This window comes from Xenia sp. Carnegie-2017, unplaced genomic scaffold (genome assembly GCF_021976095.1).
Source record: "Xenia sp. Carnegie-2017 unplaced genomic scaffold, XeniaSp_v1 HiC_scaffold_19, whole genome shotgun sequence".
Classification (NCBI taxonomy): Eukaryota; Metazoa; Cnidaria; class Anthozoa; order Malacalcyonacea; family Xeniidae; genus Xenia; species Xenia sp. Carnegie-2017.
Window position 1 is genome coordinate 6,680,084 of NW_025813481.1, and position 24,132 is coordinate 6,704,215.

General features: G+C 33.7%; 3 protein-coding genes and 1 long non-coding RNA gene across 9 annotated transcripts; 3 read left to right on the plus strand and 1 right to left on the minus strand.

The window, feature by feature from the left end:
• Positions 1–76: 76 nt before the first annotated feature.
• On the plus strand, positions 77–2,823 carry LOC124439129 (disintegrin and metalloproteinase domain-containing protein 10-like). Its single transcript, XM_046989354.1, has 5 exons — positions 77–1,105; positions 1,244–1,562; positions 1,632–1,939; positions 2,017–2,158; positions 2,268–2,823. Exons 1-5 carry the CDS (start codon positions 77–79, stop codon positions 2,483–2,485), a joined length of 2,016 nt encoding a protein of 671 aa, XP_046845310.1. The 3' UTR covers positions 2,486–2,823.
• Positions 2,676–12,893, plus strand: LOC124439125 (GTPase-activating Rap/Ran-GAP domain-like protein 3). 4 transcript variants are annotated; one of them, XM_046989345.1, is made up of 27 exons: positions 2,676–2,900; positions 3,071–3,290; positions 6,666–6,735; positions 6,799–6,900; positions 6,989–7,076; positions 7,154–7,272; positions 7,339–7,403; positions 7,516–7,579; positions 7,672–7,698; positions 7,788–7,863; positions 7,950–8,048; positions 8,155–8,255; positions 8,409–8,520; positions 8,640–8,685; positions 8,815–8,921; positions 9,004–9,113; positions 9,377–9,478; positions 9,553–9,633; positions 9,782–9,845; positions 9,927–9,974; positions 10,156–10,251; positions 10,318–10,425; positions 10,638–10,936; positions 11,054–11,126; positions 11,199–11,279; positions 11,379–11,497; positions 11,891–12,893. In XM_046989345.1, the coding sequence occupies exons 2-27, from the start codon at positions 3,100–3,102 to the stop codon at positions 12,338–12,340; spliced, it is 2,898 nt and encodes a 965-aa protein (XP_046845301.1). In that variant the 5' UTR covers positions 2,676–2,900; positions 3,071–3,099; the 3' UTR covers positions 12,341–12,893. The 4 variants fall into 4 exon arrangements, with proteins under 4 accessions (XP_046845301.1, XP_046845304.1, XP_046845303.1 ...); XM_046989347.1 differs by lacking the exon at positions 2,676–2,900 and adding an exon at positions 5,939–6,212 and having other exon boundaries at positions 3,207–3,290; XM_046989346.1 differs by lacking the exons at positions 2,676–2,900; positions 3,071–3,290 and adding an exon at positions 4,935–5,076.
• On the plus strand, positions 12,813–19,816 carry LOC124439127 (choline transporter-like protein 4). 3 transcript variants are annotated; one of them, XM_046989350.1, is made up of 28 exons: positions 12,813–12,994; positions 13,655–13,699; positions 15,242–15,293; positions 15,376–15,449; positions 15,520–15,570; positions 15,655–15,679; positions 15,748–15,841; positions 15,915–16,010; positions 16,075–16,144; positions 16,326–16,410; positions 16,486–16,528; positions 16,636–16,676; positions 16,838–16,888; positions 16,975–17,036; positions 17,116–17,241; positions 17,433–17,532; positions 17,629–17,721; positions 17,839–17,923; positions 18,009–18,061; positions 18,163–18,292; positions 18,369–18,415; positions 18,489–18,583; positions 18,655–18,694; positions 18,791–18,934; positions 19,022–19,092; positions 19,164–19,246; positions 19,308–19,392; positions 19,475–19,816. In XM_046989350.1, the coding sequence occupies exons 1-28, from the start codon at positions 12,961–12,963 to the stop codon at positions 19,555–19,557; spliced, it is 2,058 nt and encodes a 685-aa protein (XP_046845306.1). In that variant the 5' UTR covers positions 12,813–12,960; the 3' UTR covers positions 19,558–19,816. The 3 variants fall into 3 exon arrangements, with proteins under 3 accessions (XP_046845306.1, XP_046845309.1, XP_046845307.1); XM_046989353.1 differs by lacking the exons at positions 12,813–12,994; positions 13,655–13,699 and adding an exon at positions 14,177–14,255; XM_046989351.1 differs by lacking the exons at positions 12,813–12,994; positions 13,655–13,699 and adding an exon at positions 15,031–15,100.
• Positions 19,398–22,567, minus strand: LOC124439135. Its single transcript, XR_006946286.1, has 2 exons — positions 20,445–22,567; positions 19,398–19,939 (listed from the first exon to the last, which is right to left on the minus strand). It is a non-coding gene; the product is annotated as an uncharacterized LOC124439135 (long non-coding RNA).
• Positions 22,568–24,132: the final 1,565 nt, after the last annotated feature.

The window sequence follows — 24,132 nt, forward strand, 5'->3', positions numbered from 1 at the left end:
CCATCTGTTTGTCGTCTGCTTTGGAATGAAGAAGATCGAAAATAAATGAAAACAGGTTTCTTAGATTGTTAACAGAATGTTTCAATTTATTAAGTTTTTAGTGCTCAGTTTGTCGTTTGTTTTTGCTTATTGCCGCGAGAGTAAGGTTAATATGGATTTTGAAAGGCTCTATTACGACCCGATTAAAAGGTGTGAAAAATATGAAAGTGGACATAATAGATCGTCGAAGAATTGCTGGTCTTTGAACTTTAAAGCATTTGGGAAAATCTTTCGTCTTCATTCAACGAAGCGTGGATTTATTAATGGACGTGTTATCAATAATAAGAACAAATTCGATCGAAATATGGAGACTAATGGAGTTAGCGATCTATTACTTAAAGTAAATGGTTGGGTATCGAACAATGGATATTTTTATGGAATTCTATCTAGCACGGAGGAAACGTATCGTATAGAACCTGTCAAAAAAATTTTCATACCATCAAATTTTCATTCTACAATCTATGCTATCCAAAATGAAAATTTAAAAGAATCGTATGATTTGATGAAGAGAAACGGGATACGCAGCAAACGTAATAGTCATACTCGTAAAAAAATTGATAAAAAGATTTGTCGAGTATCTCTTGAGGCTGATTACACTTTCCTAAAAATGGCTGGCAGTATTTTTCATTCTGTCTCCCTCATGAAGCAACATATACAATGGGTTAATGAAATATTTCAAGAATCCTTCGCAAGTGGAGGTAAACAAAAGAGTAGAAAATTACCTTCACTTACTCATAACAAAAGTGCTTATATCCAGTTTCAAGTTGCAAACATTCGTGTATACAACGAGTTGGATAGCCATCGGATATTAGGACCCAGGGAATTAGATGCTCCGACATTTGTCCACTTGATGAAGGAAAGAAGAGTTTATTCTAAATATTGCTTGGCTTTGTTTTTCACTGCTCGAAGTTTTATTGATGGTGTTTTGAGTTTGTCTAAACTGGGGGGAGTTTGTACTGACTGGAATGTCGGCGTTGTCACATTTATGCGTGAAGGCAGCGTCATGTCGTCTTATATCACTAAAATGGCTGTTGCTAATGTTATTGGCCAAGCATTTGGAGCAAAGGTACTCTATGTTTCATGACTATTTGTATATAAAACGAAGTGCTGTTTTATGTTTCGAACCTGCATGAAACTCTCATTTTCTTTCTTCAGCTCATTTTATGTTGGCGATCAGCCGATTATAACGTTTTTATTTTTTTAGTCCGGTAGTGGAGAAACTGAAGGCAATGGAAACACAGACTTCATAATGACAGAGTTCCTTGGTAGTTTAGAGAAACCTCCAAAGTATCTGTTCTCTCCATTCAGTTTTAAGGAGATTTTGTCTCGCATCGACTCATCAAAGAACGTTGATTGTTTTGAAACCAACAAAGAAACTAGCTCATGTGGAAATGGTGTCGTCGAGAAAGGAGAACAATGCGACTGTGGTGATTTGATCATGTGTAAAATATTGGAGCCTGGTAACTGTTGTGACGTCACAACATGTCGTCTGAGATCTCAAGCTATATGTAGTTCGTCAAATGGTATATATAATCGAATTATTTTACTGTTTCCACAAGTCGAGTTTTTTTAAAATGAACTTTCAATGTTAGGTCTTTGTTGCGATGGTAAAACGTGTGAATTCAAAAAAATTGATGAGAAATGTTTAGAAAAGACAGAATGTTCCAAAGCAGCCACATGCAGAGGTAATAGTTCAAAATGTCCTCCACCTGTCCCTGAAAGTAACTACCTTGAGTGTGATGGAAATTCTAGTTTATGCGTAAATGGATCGTGCAGTGGAAAATCAGTTTGTTTAAAGTTTGGATTAAAGTCTTGTTTTTGTGAGAAGAATCACAAAGATGAATGTAAAATATGTTGTATAAATAATGGTCATTGTTTACCTGTGGATAATATACCAAAGGTTTGCTCCTTTATCAACATCTTTCGTTGACATAACTTTGTAACTTCGAGCCTTTATCGTCCATCAATTGTTTTCAGGTTATGTCGAAGTCAGCGTACCGTAGCGCAGGCTCATTTTGTAGGAATAGAACTGGATATTGCGATGTGTTTCACGATTGTCACCTATTGAATCCAGATGTTCCATTTTCACATCGCTACGATCCATACTCGAGAAAGAAAGGTAAAAAAAATATTTAATATAATTCAGGAAATAAGGGATTTTTCTCTTATAAATTCAAACAAATTTCGTTCGCATGTACCTTTTTGTTTTCATCTTCGTGTTTTTAAAGGAATCAAAGAAATAACTCAATCATTTTGGTGGGTTATATTCATTGGTATCGTTGCCGTGATTTCATGCACGACGTTGACAGTTAAACATCTTGCATTGTACACAAGAAGTGATAACTTGGAGTTAGAGGTTAAACAACCATCAAAACGATTGCCATCGATTAATCTGTCGCGTTCAAAAGAAGAAGAGAAGGAAGTTATACTTTCTGATACTGTTTAATTGGCTTTCCTCAAGATGATGTACTGCCATGGTTTAATTGGCTTTCCTCAAGATGATGTTGAAGAGGCGTTATTTTATTTGTAGACGGACTGATATATCACTGTACTACAGGTTTCCGATGATTTAATTTCATCACCATATGTTGAGGAAGTGTTCAATAATGGTTGTTGGATTGGATTATAAGAGAGATTTTCCATTGAAGATCTGAGATTTCTTTACTTTTATCTTGCATCTGAACAACTGAAACTTTAGAAATTGTAATGTGTACATACAACTTACTGAATTATTCATTTTAAGATTGTAGGCAGTAAGATGATTAAAGATGAACTGTTCATTCATTTTTTGTTCAAGTACAGTCGAATTCAAAAATTTCAACCATCATTATTCATGTGCAATATAAATTACACATAATTACGTATGGAGAGCAGCTTGCGAAAAGTTTCGTTGTCGTGCTCATCATCCACATTAAATTTGCATAAAATTATATTTCATACGAAGGCGGGTTACATAAACAAATATATCAATAAACGTTGTAAGGAGCCGAGGGAAACACATTTAAATTGTGGGGATTTTGTTATCATTTAGTCTATATCGGTGAGTCTTGAATACAACTTATGGAGATGCAAGAAGATACTGCAGTCGAAAAACCAAGCAGACCTAACTCTTTAAAATCATCAATGAAACGTCGAGTGGAAAGATTTAGTCTTCGAAAGTTATCGTCGTCATCAGATTTGCCAGAGGAACGAACTGATTTTTTGAAGCCAAGAGGTTCTGTTGTTAAAAGCAGATCCCTTGGCCCTTCATGGTAAGATTTTCTACACATGTTAAATATATATACTAATGTATTTTTGTCGTTTTATTTTTCCTCATATACTATGCATGTATATAAATTAAATGAAGCATGCCGAATAATTGAATGCACCGGAGTAATAGCTACACGATGATCATTTATAAGATAAAGTATATTTACACTTGTTTAAACTGTACATTAATTTACATCATTTTTATGGAAGCTAGATATTGATCAATAAATTTCCAATTAAAACTAGCTAAACTAAAATTCCTTCTCGACATTTCATATTAGCATTGACGTTTGTTCAAATCTAACGTTTGCCCTGGTTATACATGTTTAATGCAATAATACAAGAAATGCGATAGTGTATAGTCTTTGTAATTCATATGCTTTTATGTGTTTTTATCGTGTGCTAACAAGCCAAAGCTTTGTTCAAATATTGATTTCATTTTGCCAAAAGGCATGGTCCATTGTGTGTACGAAAGAAGTTCTTTATAAACCATCTACGAGTCTCTAAAATCATCTCCTTAAATTTTTTAATCGACAGTGAATTTAAAAAGCATCATGTGTATAACTATAAAACCCTGTCTGTTATGAGATTTTTTCAAACCGACTTGAAATAGTTGCGAATTTTACAGTTGCTTTGAGAAATACCCAACAACTAAATTATCACTTATATATGTGTGTAAATTGTATAATAATTACGAGCAGAATAAAGCATCCTGTTATTTTAAATCTTGCAATAATTTCTGCTCTTTTTTTAAAACAAACTGTTAAGAGGTGATACGTACAGTAGAAAGCAACGGAAAATTAAGTTTTTGAATAACTCTTTAGAAAGACAATTCAATAAATTGTTAGGCAAAACAACTATTGTCGCTTAGATATACTTCTTTTATTCTAATGGACTTAAAATATAATTTTAAGAAGCTTCTTACAAAAGTAACATTTACTTTCACTAATGTTTACAAGAAAGGTTCCTTTTTGCACTTTGGCTTTAAAAGCTTTTGTTGTTGGATTGGAGACGTCTCGCGTCAAATCCTCTGGGTTTTTTTCCCCGAATTTAAGATTCAGAAATATTTTTCGAGAAACGATTTTGCTTGTGAAGAAATGAAAACAAGCAAACAAGTGTCAACAATATATTATCGTTCCTTGATAGTGTTCCAGGGAGTTGACCAAGTTTAGTGTTCTTGGTGCTAAAGAAAATTACCGTATTGTTTTAATGAAGCATTTTCGATTACTTGATAGAGAGGAAAGAATCTCTTTGTTTTAAAAAAATAAGAAATGCAGATGATAAAAATCGACAAAAGTAAATTGGACACGACGCAAATTTACATTCATTCAAACTTTCATTTCATATGCGTGGGATCGGGTGTGGGATCAATACATTTGATATTCAACTTTCAAAATAGGATAACGCTGATGTTACAACACGTATTTCAATATTTAATGTCAAAGCTGTGGTTAAAGCAGTTAAAGATTACTTTAAAGGTTAAAACAACAAACAAATACATACAATACATACATTCTTAAACATTTATCGCAATTGCTATGCCCATCCCCACATATCCTACGTTTGAAATAGAATATATTGTTGGATTAAAAACCGGAACATTGGTTATAAACATTGCGCGCATCATCTTTCATAATGATACACAAGACGCACATCCATGATCAGCGATGCGCTTATGATAATAATGTAGATGTATTACAGACGCATATTGAAGTATTTAAATATGAAGTCTCGCCGTGGTAAATACCATTTGCCTGAGCTGAAAACGAATGTAACGTTTCTTAATAGGTGAGAGATGTAAACACGCTATGATATAGTGCGTTGAACATTAAAATGCTTTAGATTTTACGCTTGTTTTGTAAATTCAATTTGCTGTGTCATGATAAAGGTGCGCGTAAGTGCGTTCACATTCTAGATCTTTTATGTCGAGTTGTTTTAAATGTTTTTACTGTTTTATACAAATGTTTACATGATGCCCCTTGAAGTAGTGTTCATGGCTGGGTATCTCTTACAAATCAACCATCACCATAGTTTTTATTATTGTCCTATAGTATTTAATTACCCCAATGTTAAATAATCCATTTATAACAATTAACCCGAACTATGCCTTAATACTCATTTATTTACACGTACAATCTACTATATTTTATTCGTCAAGATCTTTGTGTATCGGTCGAAGTTTGAAATAGAATTACAGTCAAAACTTTGTATTAATTATTACACGCTTAACGTAGATTTTTCATGTTACCGCAGTTTGACCTTGTATTATCACTGTGTAGTAAAGGTCTTACCACATTTAAATGTTGCAAAATTTGAAATAAACAGCAATATATTTCAATACATGTATCAAATAACCATTAAAAAATCATGTATTGTTTGAGACGAATTAAATTTTTAGCTTCATTCCCGACCCGTACTACCTAAAATATCGTTAGTAGACCAATCTGTTTAAATAACTAACATTTATTCATGTTTAAAGTGCTGTGAGACAGAATTCTTCTGTAACATGTATCCTACATAAAAAGAAAAGAGACTGACTGTCTCCTTTCTGATCTTTCTTTTCTTTTTACTTATTATGATTAAAATTTTTGTTATGATTAAAATTTATTATGATTATTTTATGATTAAAATTTGCTTTACTTATTTTTAGAAATTTGTTTCGGTTAAATTTCATTGATTTATTTTAATATCCACCTCACCTTATCGCGAAGCAAAATATGCAATATAAGAAGCATTAATTTTTAATGAAGAAATATCGAAAAAACTAAATAACAGCTGTGATCCACAATGGATGCCCCATCTTGAAAAATATACTGTGAAATAGATCTGTGAGTTTTGTTGGTTTAAAGGCAAAAAAATTCCATCGAATTATTGTTTGATTTGTCTGCGCTTAGAATGCAATCGGGCGGTGTATTGTATCGTTGGTAAGTTCATGAGTGCATATAATTTCTTGTTTTTACTAAAGTGATGTCGTTTGATTGAATAAGCATCTTCATTGTAGATTTTTGTTTTATATATGAAGACAACAGAGTCATAACTTCTTCAAGATGCTATATTAAAAGACAACGTATTTATTTATGTAATGACAAGGCCTAGCTGCGTTTCAGATTTTGTGTATTGTGATATTTCGCCTTTTTGGTTTGTACTTGTAAAATTGTAAAAAATGGCGACTCGTTTTGAAATTTTCATAAATTGCTTTTAAAAGTTCAAATGTTCACACAGCTGAAGTGGATCTCTTTGTTTTTATTTTCGTTATAAGAGACTCATTTTATTGTGTTGTGAAATTTTCTTTGTTTTGAATTGCTGCCTTAAATTCGCAATCTATATGGCTAAGTTCTCGCTAACTATAAATAATCATAGTTATTCATTTCATCTAGTTCACCGTCGACAGACCTACCCAAGAAGAATCATGTCATGAATCGAAAATATTATGGCTCAACTGAAATGGTATTCGAAAAATTTCATGAGCTTGAAATACTTTGTATTGCTTATCTTTGCTGATATTTACAGCTTTGCAATCCAAAGGAAGATGAAGATATCAATGACAAACATTTCCGAAGTCTGTTGAGATTTCGTGTTGAAAATGGAGAAACTGATAAATACGGTCATCAGGTATATGTGAATATGAAACCATACGCTGCTTTAAGACGGGTATTGTCATGTTGTATTAATATGTAATATGAACGGTTTTGTTTTGAAGAATTTTGACGGTGTCAAAGGAAGTATGGTTCATTTAGAAAATCCTGAATGGCAAACAAGATGGTACTTCAAATATTTCTTAGGAAGATGTAAGTTCACATAAAATTTCTGGTTTATTCTGATGGATGAAAATATTGAGAATAATTGATCCTGTTGTATTCTGTAGTGCATCAAAATTACGTTGGTGTGGATGCAAATAAAAATCCGTTTATCCTTTCCGTTTGTACAACGGACGAAGATAATTTTGGCGTTTTGCAATACCGAGCTATTTTGTGGAAACGAATGGTAAAATTCTTCCGTATTGGAAAAGTGGAAAGTTAGATGTTGTTGAAATGTTTGTTTTACCATTAGGGAAGCGAAAGAAGATGCATTCCTCACAATTCTGGAAAACTATTGACTCCTAAAGCAATTCTACAGTACGTTGTTATCAGTCTTACCAAATATTCCCAGAAATATCTGTTTTCTCACACTTAGATACGTTGCTACTCCTGTAAATATTTATGATTGTTTTCTGCATTTGAAAACTAGACTAGCCTATGATATGAACATTGAAAAAGGATTAAAAGAAGTTCTTGATCCAGAGATTCAAAAGGTTTTGTTTTCGTAACAAGTGCAAAAATTTCCTGGCATTTTTATGGAGAGAATAGCAACTTCAACGTTCAGTTTTCAATTCTTTTTCTTTAGGAATTGCTTGTCCTCGAAGATCAAGAAGTTAGTTTCAAAATTATCTTATACCACAAAACAAGACTCGTTCGCCAACTCTTTTATGTATTAAGTTTCACATTTCTTGCATATTATAGGGTTCTGTAAACTTTAAATTTGGTGTTCTTTTTGCGAAACAAGGACAAACTACTGACGACGAAATGTTAAGCAACGGTAACGATAAATGTTTAAATTGCTTTACTAAATCTGCACATTTCTTTCTTTCCAATTGAGTAGTTACAACGATGCTTTAATTTCAGAAAAAGAAAGCGTTTCCTTTGCATATTTTTTAAAATTGCTCGGTGAACGGGTTCTTTTAAAAGGATGGACAAAATTCAGAGGAGGATTAGATGTAAAATGTATGTATTTGAGACTATGCACATGCGGATCTCACTTGTAATCTCAGTCAATTTTCGTTCATGACTATTTGTCATCCGTACCGTGATTTTTTTCTTCATACTACAGGTAATATGACTGGAATAGCATCTGTTTATACTCAGTACGAAGGCCACGAAATCATGTTTCATGTTTCAACTCTTTTGCCTTTCTCAGATGATCCTCAACAGGTATAACATGCTGCTAAACTTTTGAATGTTTGACATTCAAGGTTTTGGTTCATCTGTTCTGCTCTGTTCTCTTTGTAAAACAAGATAATAATTGACTGATTATGGATTTATGTCAATCAACAATTGGTCTCAAGTTAATATTGCCTTTCTTAGGTTGAAAGAAAACGACATATAGGCAACGATATTGTCAACATTGTATTTCAAGAATGCGAAAGTCACGAAAAATCAACATTCACTCCATATGGAATTCGTTCACAGTTCACACGTATCTTTTCACCTTTATATTTACTAGGCTCGTCATAAAACATTATTACATATAATGTTACGTTTTTTTGGTTATAATTTACAAACTTTTTAACGAGTTCCTTAATTTTTTTGTATCAGATATTTACGCATTAGTTACATATTCAACAAGCGAAAATTCTTTCAGGTAAAATTAATTTAAATATCGTTGTTCGGAGTTGAAATAAAAATTTTGTGTAAGTTCATTGTTAATTTTCGTTTGGCTTACCCTCTGTTTAAATAATTTACGAAAAAAGATCGATTTTATATTGTGTAGGATTACCGTGTTTTCTGAAATAAACGTGCCTTTATTTGGGCCACCTTTACCGTCTTCACCAGTTTTCACAAATCATGAAGAATTTAGGGACTTTCTTCTTGTAAAAAGTACGTAAAACTCGTCATTTTGTTCACGTTAATGTGTTTAATGTGTTAGTTGAATAACAAGTTTCTTTATATCTGTTTACAGTGATAAATGGTGAGAAGGCAACGCATCTTACACCGATGTTTAGTAAACGACGTCATCGTACTTTGGAAATGTTGTTGACTAACTTAGTCAATAGTCATCTTCCAATTGAGGTAAGACCTACATAGCTATATTTTGTTCATAACATTGCGAAAGAAATTTGCAAAACTTAGTTCAAAACTTGCAGAACTGAATATTGTTTTATGTTGAGCTTTCGAGGACGTTGAGACTGCAGCTCGTTTAAGCTCGCGACCGGTACAGTTTCACAATGTTGCACAAAATTCAAAAGAAAGTGATCGCATAAAATCGATCGCGCGACAGTTTGCACTGAATGGCAATCAGCCTTAATACTTTTAAATACCTTTGACTTTTTAAGAAAGCAAAGTCTCGAAGATTTGCAAACACTTTGTCAGACTCCACGAAAGCCAAGCAGCAAAAAGAGAATGAAAGACATAAAAACTTCATTTTGCTTGGTCAGGTAATAAACAATTTCGAAGTATTTAGTTTTGCAGAATCAATTTTAGGAACATTTTCTTTCCGTTAACATTGCAGAAACTTAAAGACAATTTGATCCCAGCTGAAGATCCTACACGTTTAGTCAACATTCGACAGGGAGGGAATCGTTCAAATGAGGTATTTTATATTCTATGTATGAAAGTATAGTCTACGTTTTTTATTGGCGACATGACCATGTTGTAGCACTTATGTCCATATGTTTTAGTGATAGTGAGGGCCTTCTTTAAATGACAGCAGTTATATTTTGAAACATTGGTTTTTTTAGCCTTGGGGAATGCAGTGCGTTTGTAATTATTTCCCAACCAAAGTCACGTGTGGTGATTCTTGGAGTATGTTAGATTTACCATCGTTGTTTAATGTTTGTGAATTTGAAAACTTTACTGAAATATGTCATTATTATTCTTGTAAAGGCAATGGTTTGATCTTGGGTACAGAAGAGGGTGTGTTTAAATTAGAGGGTAAGATAGTTTACAATTTAAAATTCATTTTCGTTGAATGATCTAAAAATTGCTTGAAGATATATTTTTACGTTACGTCAAGTCGAAGATAAATCTCTTATTTATATTTAGCAAATTTTTAAGGATTTAAAGTACTGCATCTTTCAATAAAACAATTGTATTTTGGATTTTTTTTCCTTAGATGGAAGCATGAAGAGATTATTTGATAAGAGCATGGATATAAAGCAATTATTTGTTGATGAAGATCATGATGTCTTGATTCTTCGTGCTGATAAAGGTTCCTTCTTTCATTGCTTCATTTTAAGCTTTTATACACTTGTAAAGTGATCAACTCCTCTTGCAGGTCGTGATGGAAAAATTTATATATTTTCGCTGTCATATTTTGATGAAAGCAATAATCAGGCCATGACGAAAGTGAATTTTAAACACCATAAACTGGAGAAAGCCAAGGGTATGACAATCTTCGTCACAAAATAACCATAAAAAAATCTTTTGTAATATCTCCCTCCTTTTTAGGACTTTGGCATTCTCTCTTCTAATATGAAAATTGATTTATTACTATCTTTAATATATAATTACTCTGAGCTATGTATGCAATTGCTCATGGGATATTCTACGTCACGATTTTTGACGTCACGATTTTTACCACTGTTCTCTATTCAGGTGCACATCTCCTCGCTGTAAGTGAGAGGTTTTGTACAAGATTATTTTCTGTTGCTGCAAACAAGAAAATCCAACTGTACCAATGGAGAGACATGGAAAATAAACTACCTCGTGTGGTGAACAGTTACGATTTAGTTAAAGAAGTGGTTGTTATAGAGACGCCTTGTTTACTGACGTTAGTGGATTGTGGTGAAAATGGTTTTAACGTCTGTATTGGGTACAGGGACCAGTTTGATTTAATTGATATGGCGTCTGGAAGTATTTCTAAACTGTATGAAATTGAATCCGCTTCAACCAAGGTATGTATGAATTTTTGTTGAAAAAAATGAAGAAATCACAACCAGAATTTGTTCTGTTTAGTCTTAAAATTTAAATTTCAATGAATGGTAGAACGTTGAAGTCAGTTTCTTTTTTAGATTAAATCAAATCTCTTATCAGCCATAGATACATACGAAGACGACATACCATCGCTACTTTTGTCTTACAATCGTGAGTTTTAAATATATTATTATTAGATAGAGTACAGTATATATAGATTTGAACGAAACATGGTTTTCTTAGATATGTCTTGTTTAAAGCTTCTGAATGGCGAAAATGCATCAAATTTCAGTTTACAATGGAATTCTACTCCAAAGAATATTGGTATTTGCTCTTTTAAAAATAAAATATTTTCTCTTTTTTCTTTGCTGTAATTTGGATTAAACAAAACAAGACAATCTTCTTTTGTTTGATATTTTACAGTTTATATATTTCCATATGTTTTGGCCTTCACTCGGAACACCATTGAAATACGTCTGGTCGTTAACGGAACATTAGTTCATACTTTAGTACTACCGAAAGTTAGTTTGATATCAGCAAAGGTAAGTTTGCGTATAAATAAAGTAGCTATTACACAACCGTAGACATCACAAAAAAAAGACAAAAAGAAAATCGCTTACATTGTAAACCATGGACAACAAGACAACAACTGGATATTTAGACTAAAGCTAATTGTGAAAGGTTTTATAAAAAATGTTTTTATTTTCCATGAAGTCAATGGATGTTCAAGTCATGATAACCTCATCAAAATTAAATGGAAGTTAATGATGAAAAAAAGTGAAGCATTTTATGACTGATTCAAATTACGAGTTAAAATGCAGTGTTGTTTTAAACTTTGCACTATCATTGGATCCCTAGTTCAATCTCTTCATTTATGACATATTAGCCTTTTCAATAACAATCTTTGTAAAATCAATTACTAATTTTCATTTCAGGATGACATCTATTTTTCTTCATCTCGATTAACGCAGTTAGAAAATCAGAAAGAAGTTGTGAGTCAACGACGACGACGTGTCGATGTCAGTCAACAAAACTTCCAACAAATGCGCCTCTCCACAACAACAGAACAACAAAGATGTATTTATAAAATGTCACTGAGCTCTCTACAACAACTGAGCGTCGATGGATCGTCTGCTGAACGAATCCCAAACATCAGGACACCTCTCACTCCATATGGTGAAATCACGTTTGAGTTTTCTTACCAAAACTCACCAAATAACGATAATGACTTTAGTTATATGAAAAGAAATAAAATGACTAAGACTAGTGTGTCAACCACGAATCTTAATGCACCCTTTACTTGGGACACGATTGATGAAGACAAACTCGACGATGAGTTTAGAGAACTTATTGAATCAAATCAGGGAGAAAGTAGTCATCTATGATGAAGTATTTGTAAAGTTCTCGAAGAAGATTGTTTGATTATTTTAATTCTTTGCTTTGTTATCAGGTGTTGATGGATCTAACTTGAACATCCAGTGTCTCTCGATTCATTTAATCTACGAAATTTTTTAAAGTTAAGATGTGATGTATTTGCTTGCATGGATTTTATTATAAATATTTATAACGTGTAAATTATATAAGAAAACAAATGTAAACTAAAATTTCACTTTGTAAATATACATAACTTCGACAATATACGATGTGATTTTTTAAATTTTACATGTTAGAAAATTGTTAACATTTTAAATGTGATCACATCACAAGCCATGAGGCATATTGTTCTTTTATACCATTCAGTATAGAACCTCCATGAGATTAACTTGTATATTTAGATTACTTAGTGTTTATTTGCAGCGCACATGCAATAAGATTCATTCTGTACACTTGTAACGCTTGGCTAACAAAGTGCATCGATTCTTTTACCTTCATGTAAATTTTCAATATTCATAAAATAACTGCTCGAATGTGAAATAAAACGAACGAACTCTTTCCAAACATCAGTAAAGCTAAGTCTTTTCATACTCTAGAATCGAACAAGAAGGTGGAAGTTAGCGATAGAAGAATGTCTCAAGACAACTTAAGAGAGAAGAAAGTCGGTACGTAGGATTTCTTATATTTGATATATTATAATGAGTGATGTTCTGATGTGCAAATAAGACATTGCTAAAATTACTTTACTCGTCACAAGCATACACACACATACTTTATTTTGAAGAAGAAGGACAAGCCACATAGAAAATTTGTTAACTTTAATAATAACAATCATGCTGATACATAAAAATTTTTTGAATATTTCAACCTTCAACACTCTGCAAAATTTTCCTAATTATCTTTAAACATGATTGAATACAAAATGCTTTGTTTCCACACATGAAATTAAACTGTTACACTTGCAATGGAGATAGAGCAACATATTAACAATCAATGCAATTTACGAGCTTGTATTTTGATACACCGTCGTTGTTCGTAAAAATTATCTCTGAAGGATTATTGTTTTAGAATTTGCTATTATCTACATACTTGATGTGGTGACAAAAAGGTTTAAACTTGCATTTTGAAAATTTAAGAGTTGAAATTATTATAATCTAATTATTTTATATCGCATAAACTACATTTCAACATAAAAACAATAAAATGGAAACATGACACATATGACCGAATGTGACCCCCAGAAAATATATTATCTCGTGAAAAAATACATATTTTTGTTGCAATCTTAAACAAATTCGAATTTTGGTTTCGATTTTTACTTACAGCACAGATGGAGATAGATGATAAAGGAGAAAGGGCCGAGCTTGTCGGTTAGTAGTTACATACTTTAAAATTATTAAACTGAAAGGTTATAAATATTTTACACCAAGATAGTGCACAAACACGCTTTCTCGTCGTTGTGATGAAGAAAACATTTCTTCTCTATCCGAGACTATTTTTTGAAAATGTCTGGTTTTGCGCAAAAAAACTGCAACAGCTCAACATATGAAACCGGACAAAGCCTAGTATAACAAGTCTGTCATTGCAAAGTTGCTAACAGACAATAGTATCTTTGTATATTATCCTGTGTCGTATAATATCTCTTGAAGCTGCTTTGCCAAAGTGATTTTATGTTGTGAACTTATGATATCCATATAGAGCAGTTTATTTTGTGATCTAAACAAAGGAATTAAAACTATGTTGTAGCATTTGAATATTAGGATTAAGAATTTGGGATGATCTTAAGTTACTTGTGTGCAAAGAGCTTAACTGCAGTGTTGAATATGAAATACGCCCAAACCGCATAAATTAATAATGAATAAGATAAACATCGTCCTGTGAATAATATCAGCATTAAAAGCTTAAATATGGCAGCAGACGACACAGGTGAATATTTCTACATAATTTTTACAAATTGCTTTAAGTTTTTAGGGTATAAAGTTTGTTGATTTATATAAAATGTTTATGAAGTATTTGTAAACTCATCTATTCATCTTTCCTTTTATTTTTGCTACCTGTTGTGCCGTATCCATTTTCATATGATCTCACTATTTATATTGCACAAGGAATATGTAATATTTTTCTGTTTAACGTTGGAGAACCGTATCTTTTTTAATCAACTATGAAGTGTAAAATCCTTTCTACGAATTAAGTTTATAATGAGCTAAGATTTACACATTATTCTCTACAATATTCAATTTTTTGTCACAATTGCTACGTTGTATGACTATACTCGAAATAAATATCGTAGATATTGAAGTCGAGCTTTTCTACGTGACCAGTTTTAAATTGTTTTCATACGATGCCTCATGATGTGTATAATGTGTCCCGAGGCAAGGATCTCTTGAATAGAATGAAACACAATATAATAGAAAAGATTAAAATTGAAAGCGATTTGGTCGAATCTCTTTTACAGCAAAAGCTAAAGTAAAAGAAGAATTAACAACAAGGTCCAAATAGGATGAATTTTATTGTGTTTAGTTCAGCTGGAAAACAGCGAAAGACATAGTTTATAATGTCATTTGATACGCTCCACCGACGGCTTTTGTTGGTATGACCCTCTCCTAATCTTGTCTATTGTAAAACTGTTCATATTATATCCATTATAGTCGTGTTTGGACCTTTATAAGTATAAAATTCAACTCCCTCAGACAAATATCATATCAAACTAGTTTAAATGACAGATAATCTCACAGTAAACGAAGAAAAGGAGAATATAATAACTTCTCCTGGTCAGTATTTATTTTAATGTATAGCCTGTCTTTCTCTCAGCGTTTCAAACTGAACGGTTCAATTTCAAACGCTGAGAGAGAATTTGAAGAGAATCGTTTATCACTTGGGCGAATTTCTTAGTTGTCGATTTTATACCATAGATGGGAAAGCTCGTCATTACGATCCAAACTTCAAAGGTCCTATCAAGAATAGGTACACTGGTTGTCGTGAGTTTACGTGTTTACACAAAGCAAATTTGTTCATCATTTATACTGTCGTTTTCTTGCATAAACAGATCATGCACAGATATACCTTGCTGTTTGTTGTTTACATTATATCTTGTTGGAATGGTCATCGTTGGAATCATTGGTAAGTCAGTCTTAACGACAACCGTAAACGACTACATATTATATTCATGATAGTTATTTTTTGGTCTTAGCATTTAAAGAAGGTGATTTAGACAGACTGATATACCCAACAGACTCTAATGGTATGAATCGTTGACTTTCCATTTTGCAACATCCTATTATTCGTAGCGAAAGACAATACGTGACGTTTTGTTTGTACATTACAGGAAAAACCTGTGGTGTTGATTTTGTGTGAGTATATTTCCAACCGGTAGTTTATCTTCAATAAAAGAGGACTTTACAATCCATCTTTGTTATAGGGACAAGAAGTACTTGTTCTTCTTTGATCTGACGAAGTGTATCAAGAAGACGTCATTAAAAGATCTCACTAGTCTTTCATGCCCAACTCCACAGGTTTCAAATAACAAATTTCATCCAAAGATTCTACGTGAAGACTATACTTTCTTTTTTTGCCACTGTTTTTTAGGTTTGTGTTGAAAAATGTCCGAACTACACAGCCGTGTACAACAGTGACGTGGATTATGATAAAGTTATTTGTGTTGAAGGAGTAACAAGACCTCAGGTAATTTAGAAAGCTGCGTTTCTTCTCTCATACTACGTAAGTATTCACATGTGTCGCTCTTTAGAACAAACGTGAATTCGACCTGCTGGTTAAAGAAAATAAATGTGCAGATTTCTACATCGATAGCTCACCAGGTTTGTTTAAAAGTGCATACAATTTTAGTGTAACTTATTGTCGTGTTGTTATCCACTGTAATTTATGGAATTCAACACTTTGAGTAGCTCATACGCTCAATCTAAAGTTAATGTATAATGGACACCGCGACACGATGATTTTTGCAATTTTTTTATTCTTTGTTATTTTTCTATGTTTCAGTTCTATACCGTTGTCTGCCTACTGCTGTTGGCCTAGACAATCTAAATTCAACTGAGATCAAGAAAAACATTGAAAATGGAATTTCGTTAGTATTATTTTTTTCTGTATTGACTGAAATCTTCAAGAGTACACAAAAACTTCTATCTAATCTTTCTTGCAGAGGACTTGGAGACTTAATGAACGCCAAAGGCATTGCAGTTAAGGTACTTAATACGAACTTCTCCACATTTAGCTGTGTAGTTATCACTAAACTATCACCCAAGATTGCAGTAAATTAACAAACTCTGTCTGTTTTGACTCTATATTTCAGATTTTTGAAGATCTAAAAATGGTTTGGTATTGGATTCTTGGGTAATATACGAAACTTCATTACAAACTTTATAGCATCCTTTCTAAACATTGCAAATCTCCATTGATGCTTTTTTCCATTTAATCAACTTTTATCATCTGGGAGTCGGGGGCGTACTCCTATGATTTTGTGTTGTTATATGTTATACAATTGATTCATTTAGAGCTTTGGTTATCGCCATGTTTATATCTTTACTTTGGATAATCATAACCAGGTTCTTCCATCTGCTTATATTCCTCAAATTCTTCAATTTAATGTCCATTGGTAAAGTTTTAACTTAAAATCTTCATAATATTTAAGATGGATAGCTTGGCCTATGGTTTGGCTTTCGATATTAGCTGCATTTGCCCTCATGATTGTTGGTAAGTTTCGACTTCACTTCGTGACTGCTTTAAATCACGTTTAAAACCTGAAATAACAATCTTAATTTTCATCACATAGGGATTTATTTCTGTTATCATAAATACAAAGATCTTGAAGATCGCGGTGTTGATAAAAGTATCGAATGGAAATTCACCACAAACTTAGACAACTTTACAAACTCCAAGAAATTTTGGCTAGCATCTGGTACGTTTGTGATTATACGTAATAGCGAATGAAATTTTCTTTAATATAGACGACGAGTTTTTTCAGAATAGACATGTTTAAATATCTCATGTCGAAATGACATTAGCAATGTCATTTCGACATGACATTGTGTCTGTATACGTAAAGTAAAATCATTCAATCAAGTCATAAATACCGTTCTGTTTTTCTAGGGATAATTCTCACTGTTGTCTTTGTGGTTTTGTTTCTGATCATGTTGGTCTTGAGAAAGCGCATAAATATAAGCATTGCTTTAATAAAAGAGGCCAGCAAGTTAGTCATTTACTGTTTGATGATCTTAATCCTATTTCGCGTGTCTTGCATGTGATGTGCTCATGTGGGCTATGAAATTTTTTTTCATTTTTGTAGAGCTGTAGGCTCTATCAAGGCAGCGTTATTCTTTCCAATATTTCCATGGATTTTGCAACTTGGTGTGTTTGCTTGGTTTATCGCTGTTGCGTTGTATCCTTCTTTTTGTTACAGTATGAAAAATATCAACATCGTTTTGTTTTTTCGTCATTGCATTTGTTCTCTTTCCTTTTGTCCAATATTTTTGCCTTGACGAATTAATCTTTGAAGATTTTTAGTAAGCAACGGTACGCAGAAATTCCATGTTATTGACAAAAACGGAACAATTCAAAACTTTACGGACTGTAATCCAAAGGTTCAAATCATAATCATTCAACTTGCTGTTAGTTATGTAACCAATGTAGTTTTATTTTATAGATACGATTTTGTACATTTTTTAGACTTTCACGGGCAATATGTCACAGTGTGTTCTAGCTGGATATGAAACAAACGAGTATGTGACGATTTTGCTATTTTTATGTTTCATAAAAAAGTTTATTTTTTACGTAACAAAGATTCTTATTTCTAATTTCTAATATTTTTATTTTATCATAGACATTTGTATCGAATGGCAATCTTTCATTTCTTTGGATGGTTGTGGATGATGAACTTTGTTATAGCATTGGGTGAATGCGTCTTGGCTGGAGCTTTTGCATCGTGGTACTTTGCCTTTCATAAACCTGACGTATGTGTCGTGATCACAAGTAAAAAGAATTACCACAAGTGCTTTTGTTTAATGATGTTATTTATCGTTATTTAAGGATGTTCCAGCGTTGCCTATTATCTCAGCTCTAGGAAGAACTATACGGTTTGATTGTTTCTAATAAGAAGACATCTATGTACTTTAACTTTATTCTTTCTGTGTATATTTATATCCCCAGATATCACACGGGTTCCCTGGCTTTTGGTGCTGCTATTATAGCTATTGTCCAGTTTATCAGAGCAGTTTTGGAATATATTCATCACAAGCTTAAAGGTATTGATGTGAAGAAATTGTTATTTCCAGAGATTTTTTCAACAGTAAAATTCTTCTTCTCTTTTATTTAGAGTCCAACCAGGACAATGGATTTGTCAAGTTTTTTATGAGGTTCTTTTGTACCTAATTTTTGCACAGTTTGTTTTAAATCTAGCATTATCTTGTAGAGAAACACTTTAGTTGACTTGTTTTTTTTTTGTCGTTAAGGTGTTTGAAATGCTGCTTTTGGTGTTTGGAAAAATGTTTGAGATATTTAAATAAGAACGTGTACATTGGCATCGCAATTTATGGAAAGAATTTCTGTAAAGCCGCCAAAGACGCTTTTTTCTTGTTGTTAAGAAATGCTTTGAGGTTAGGAAGAGTATTGTTGGGGAAAGATACATCTCTGCTAACGAAGAAACTCTTGATATGATGATAACAGGAATTTTTCAATTGCAGAGTTGCGGCGATTAATGGCGTTACAGCTTTTTTATTGTTCATGGGAAGATTGTTCGTCGTTGGAGTTATTGGTTGGTGAAAATAATCCATTTTACAGCAAAACATGTTTGTCGGTTTTGACCAATCTCGACTTCAATTACAGGTGTGGCAAGTTTCTATTGGTTTGACAAATTTGTCAATGATGTTGAAGATGTCCAACTTTCTTATTCTGTTGTTCCTATTGTGGTAAGTTCAATGTTTATTTTTCTTCCCTATACTTCATTTTATATATACTATTTGATTGTAGGTTTGTGTGATTGGTGCTTGGGTTGTGGCTGCGCTATTTTTCTCTGTCTATGAAATGGCTATCGATACCATCTTCTTCTGTTTTCGTAAGTAATAGTTTTAAAAAGTAAAATTTTTTCATCATATTAGAACGTAGTTTTATACATATCTTCCTACATTTTTTAACAGTTGAAGATTGTGAACGGAACGATGGTTCTGCTGAAAAACCTTATTACATGAGCGATAATCTTCGTGATATACTTGGAAAGTAAATTCCCTTCTTTGACACTTTAAAAAATATTACCCAGTTACTAGCTACATGCACATGAGAAAAGTTAGAAGATGATTAGGTGGTATGTTCCGTATGTGTTTTATCTATCTACAGCGCCTTTACTAGATTCATTTATTTTTAATGGAAATTGTACTTCTTTGACGTCGAAATGTAATCGTTAATGGTGTGTTGCAATGTTTCAAATCACGTAAACTTAAATATCGTTTTTATAAACATAAATTAAAATAGATTGATTGTTATAGTGTTATGAAAATTGATGATAGCAAAAATATCCATGTAGTTTGCCAAAACAGAAACATAACCAGCTTTCTTCTTCGTTTTTCTTGCTAACAAATGGTAGGTAAGAAAAGATCATTTCCTATCTAAAACGTATAATAAGCGACATTGACAAATACATAAAACGTAGTACGACTTAAAACTTCACCAAAACCATTCAAATAATCTGAGACAATTCTCAACTCTTCTAAACATTTCTTCTCTATCTGAGACTCTTTTTTGAAAATGTTTGGTTTTGCGTAAATAAACTGCAACAGCTCAACATATGAAACCGGACAAAGCCTAGTATAACAAGTCTGTCATTGCAAAGTTGCTAACAGACAATAGTATCTTTGTATATTATCATGTGTCGTATGATAACTCTTGAAACTGCTTTGCCAAAGTGATTTTATGTTGTGAACTTATGATATCCATATAGAGCAGTTTATTTTGTGATCTAAATAAAGGAATTAAAACTTTGTTGTAGCATTTGAATATTAGGATTAAGAATTTGGGATGATCGTAAGTTACTCGTATGCAAAGAGCTTAACTGCAGTGTTGAAAATAAAATACGCCCAAACCGCATAAATTAGAAAATTAAACGAGACTTACCTGAAGTCGAAGTTTGATTGAAATTCTGAGTTACTGTTCAGGAACTAGGAAGTCATGTGAGATAGAGCCCGCGATATCAAGATCAGTTTTTAAAAAATTTGCGAACGTCCACATACATATTGGGAGGCAATTAGTATTTAACATCATTTGAAAAGAAGTAAGTTAGTAGTTGGGTGGGTGACTTCCTAGTTCCTGAACAGTAACTCATATAATTTCAATCAAACTTCGACTTCAGGTAAGTCTCGTTTAATTTTCTAATTCTATTTCGTCACTGTTCTACGTCACTAGGAAGTCATGTGAGATTTTAAAGCAATGTGGACATGAGCAATAACTAATAACAAAATAATATAATTGAAATTTCACATTTCATGTCTCACAAATGGCAGAAAGTAGATCATTGCCAAAGTTCTTCGCCTCAATTGGTTTATTATAAAATGTTTGAAAAGTTTGTTCATTACGCCATGTAGCTGCATTCATAATAGTGTCCATAGAAATATTCAATGCGTTCGCCGCAGAAGTTGATGCAGTTCTAGTACTGTGTGCACTGTAAACCTCAGTATTTATACCAGCATCCTTTAACACATATTTTAACCATCGAGAAATGGTCGCTGAAGTGACCGAATGATAAGGTTTTTGATAGCTCAATAGGAGTTGTCTTGCACCATTTCGTATGGGTGCAGTGGCATTTAGATAATGGGACAAGTAATTGAATACACATAACCCAGGCTCTGGTGGATAAGCCCGAAATTGTAAAGGAGCAGCATGCTTACCAGGTTTAGATGTTTTGAGCAGTTGGTGCACATGAAAAACTATTCGATCTTCTTTCTTCTCCATATGAGAAATATCCAATGCACGAAGTGTTTGGCATCGCTGACCAGATAAAAAAGCTAAAAGCATTACTGTTTTTAGTGTTAATGATTTCAAACTGAGAGCTTTCGGAGGGTGGAGATTTCGAAGATGTTTGAATACCACTGAAACGTCCCAGACCATGGCATATCTAGGAAGAGCTGGTCTTGCAACAAATACACCTTTAACAAACCTAGCAACGAGTGGATGTCTACCAAACGAGATGTCACAGGATGTGCTATTAGCATCTGCATTAAAGCTGGCCACCAACTTTGTGTTGGCCAGTTAGGGACTAAGACTAGTCCTGTGCTTTTCTCTTGTACTATTTTTTGTAACACTTGCGAAATTATGCTAAAAGGCGGGAACGCATAAAATGTATACTTGGCCCACGATATCGTAAAGGCGTTGACAGCTATAGCATAAGGGTCAGGTTGTATGAAACATAGGGTTTCACTTGATTATTCAACCTTGACGCAAACAAATCAAGTTACCTCTAGTTTTGAATGGCACACGTAAACAGTCTTGTTCAACTGCCATTCTGTTTCTCTGCGTGATATTCGAGATTCTCGATCCGCAGTGACATTTTGTAATCCTGGAATGTGCGCTGCTGTCAACCAAATATCATACGAAATGCAGCAGGTCCAGACATTGCATGTCAACTTGTGAATAGACCTTGAGTGGCATGTTCCCATTTGATTAATGCAAGCTACAGCGGTAGTATTATCAATGAATACCTTAACATGCTGACCTTTTAGTTCTGAAGAAAACGACTCAAGGGCAAACAATACCGCAAGAATTTCCAAACAATTTATATGATTTGAAGCCTCCAAGGGCGTCCAGTTACCCCTAGCACATACACCATTTAGGGAGCAGCCCCACACTGTCAACAACGCATCTGTTGTTAGGCATATGCTAGGTCCATTGTGAGTAATTTGCCTGTAAGTCGTGCATATTGATGACTGCCACCATTGTAAATCATGTATGGCCTCTGAAGACAGGGTCATTGTCTTGTCAAAATTACCCCGGTTTAACTTGAGGGCATCGCTTTTATCCATTTCCAGCCAGCGATAATGCAACTGACCGTACATTACACCCGGGAGACTCGAAGTGAGAGTGCCCAAAACCAGAGAAACATCCTATATTTTTGGGTGAGAAGCTTGTAGCAGCTCATAACACATGCGTTTTATCTTCTCAGCTCGTTCCGTCGTCACAGATATTTGCATAAGAACTGAGTTGAGTCGAAACCCAAAAAAGTAATTACTTGTGAGGGAACTAAAACTGACTTATCCGGATGTATGTAAAGCCCCACTTCACTAAATTAGCAGATGGTATCTCGAATATTCCGAACATATGAAGCATATGTGTCGGATGTCAGCCAAGTATCATCAATAAATGCAACCGAAATATGTCCTTTATGACGCAAATTTGAAAAACAGGTTTGAGGAGTTTCGTAAATTTTCGTGGACAGATGGCCAGGCCGTTAGGAAAACAGGCAAATTTATATAATTGCCCTCTCCACCAAAATTTGAGGAATTTTTGATATGCTGGGTGAATAGGTACGGAATAGTAAGCATCTTTGAGATCGATGGAGGCCATGAAACAATTTGGTTTCATAAGCCTAATAGCTGACCAAACACACTCCATTTTAAAATGGTGATATCTGACATGCCTGTTTAAGCATTTCAGATTAAGAATCATGCGAAAAGAACCGTCTTTTTTTGGGCAAGTGAAAATTGGAGATACAAATTCCCCTGATTCAGGGTGAGAAATCTGCAAAATGCCTTTTTTGCGTAATTTGTTAATTTCTAAATCAATATTGTTCATTTCAACCTCGGGTAGCTGTATTTGCTTGGGTAAAACTCTTGGGTAAAACTTTAAGATTTCCTTATCAGGGGGTGAGTGTTTCCCATGCACTTAAATAATTTGATATGCTGCCAGCCTGATAGGTCTCCAAGCTTTTATTCAAATACGCTATTAGCGTGGGTACAAAAGAAGAATACTGGTTTACCTGTAAAGTCTTAAAATTTCTTGAAAATTCGATGTTTTCTACTTACGATCGTTCATTGTGTCCGATCGTTTCTTCCCGAATTTGTTCCTCTTCGACCGATAGGGGTGTTGCCCTGATGACGGGATAAAAAAGGGCGCCATTGTCGTTTCCCTTGTTTCGAATGTTGCTGCCAAGTGGTATTAGAAGAGCTTGTTGTCGCGTTGCCAATCTTGTTGGATGTGCGAATGTGATTAATTTGGGTTTGCACTTCATCTCCAAACAAATATTTCGTAATGGGAACATGCAATGCGCATAAAGTACTAAATTCTCGACGGAGATTGGGACGTATAGCGTCACGTCGTCGTTGAGACAATTCAAAACTTACATGTTCCAGGATCGCTATGACATCAGCGTTCATACGAACAAGATTATCAATATTCAGTTTGCTGCTGTTATTGCGGGCAACCAACAGATCATTGGTGGTTTGTGCTGCTATATGACCGACATTCGTCAGGGCCGATTGAATTGCACTCAATTGTAAATCACGCCCTCTAGCTGTGCGGTCTAATTTTCCCCAAATTTCGGGGTTTACCTTAGTTACAATAAGGCGATCGCAGTTCTTAGGCCTAAAATATTTAGCCTTTTTTTCCTTCAATTGCTCGTCGTTCAGCTTATTCAGCCAACGCTGGTTGATAATTGAGGCGAGCTTCTCGTTGACGATTGGTGAAGTTTTCTCAGTTTCGTCTAGAGTCTGCGAAATCTCTTCCAGCAACGGGTCCACTGCTAGTTGTTCTGCTTCAGGATTGCGCTTGGTCGAAGGTTCTTCGTTTTGTGCCAACAAGACTTCACAATCTG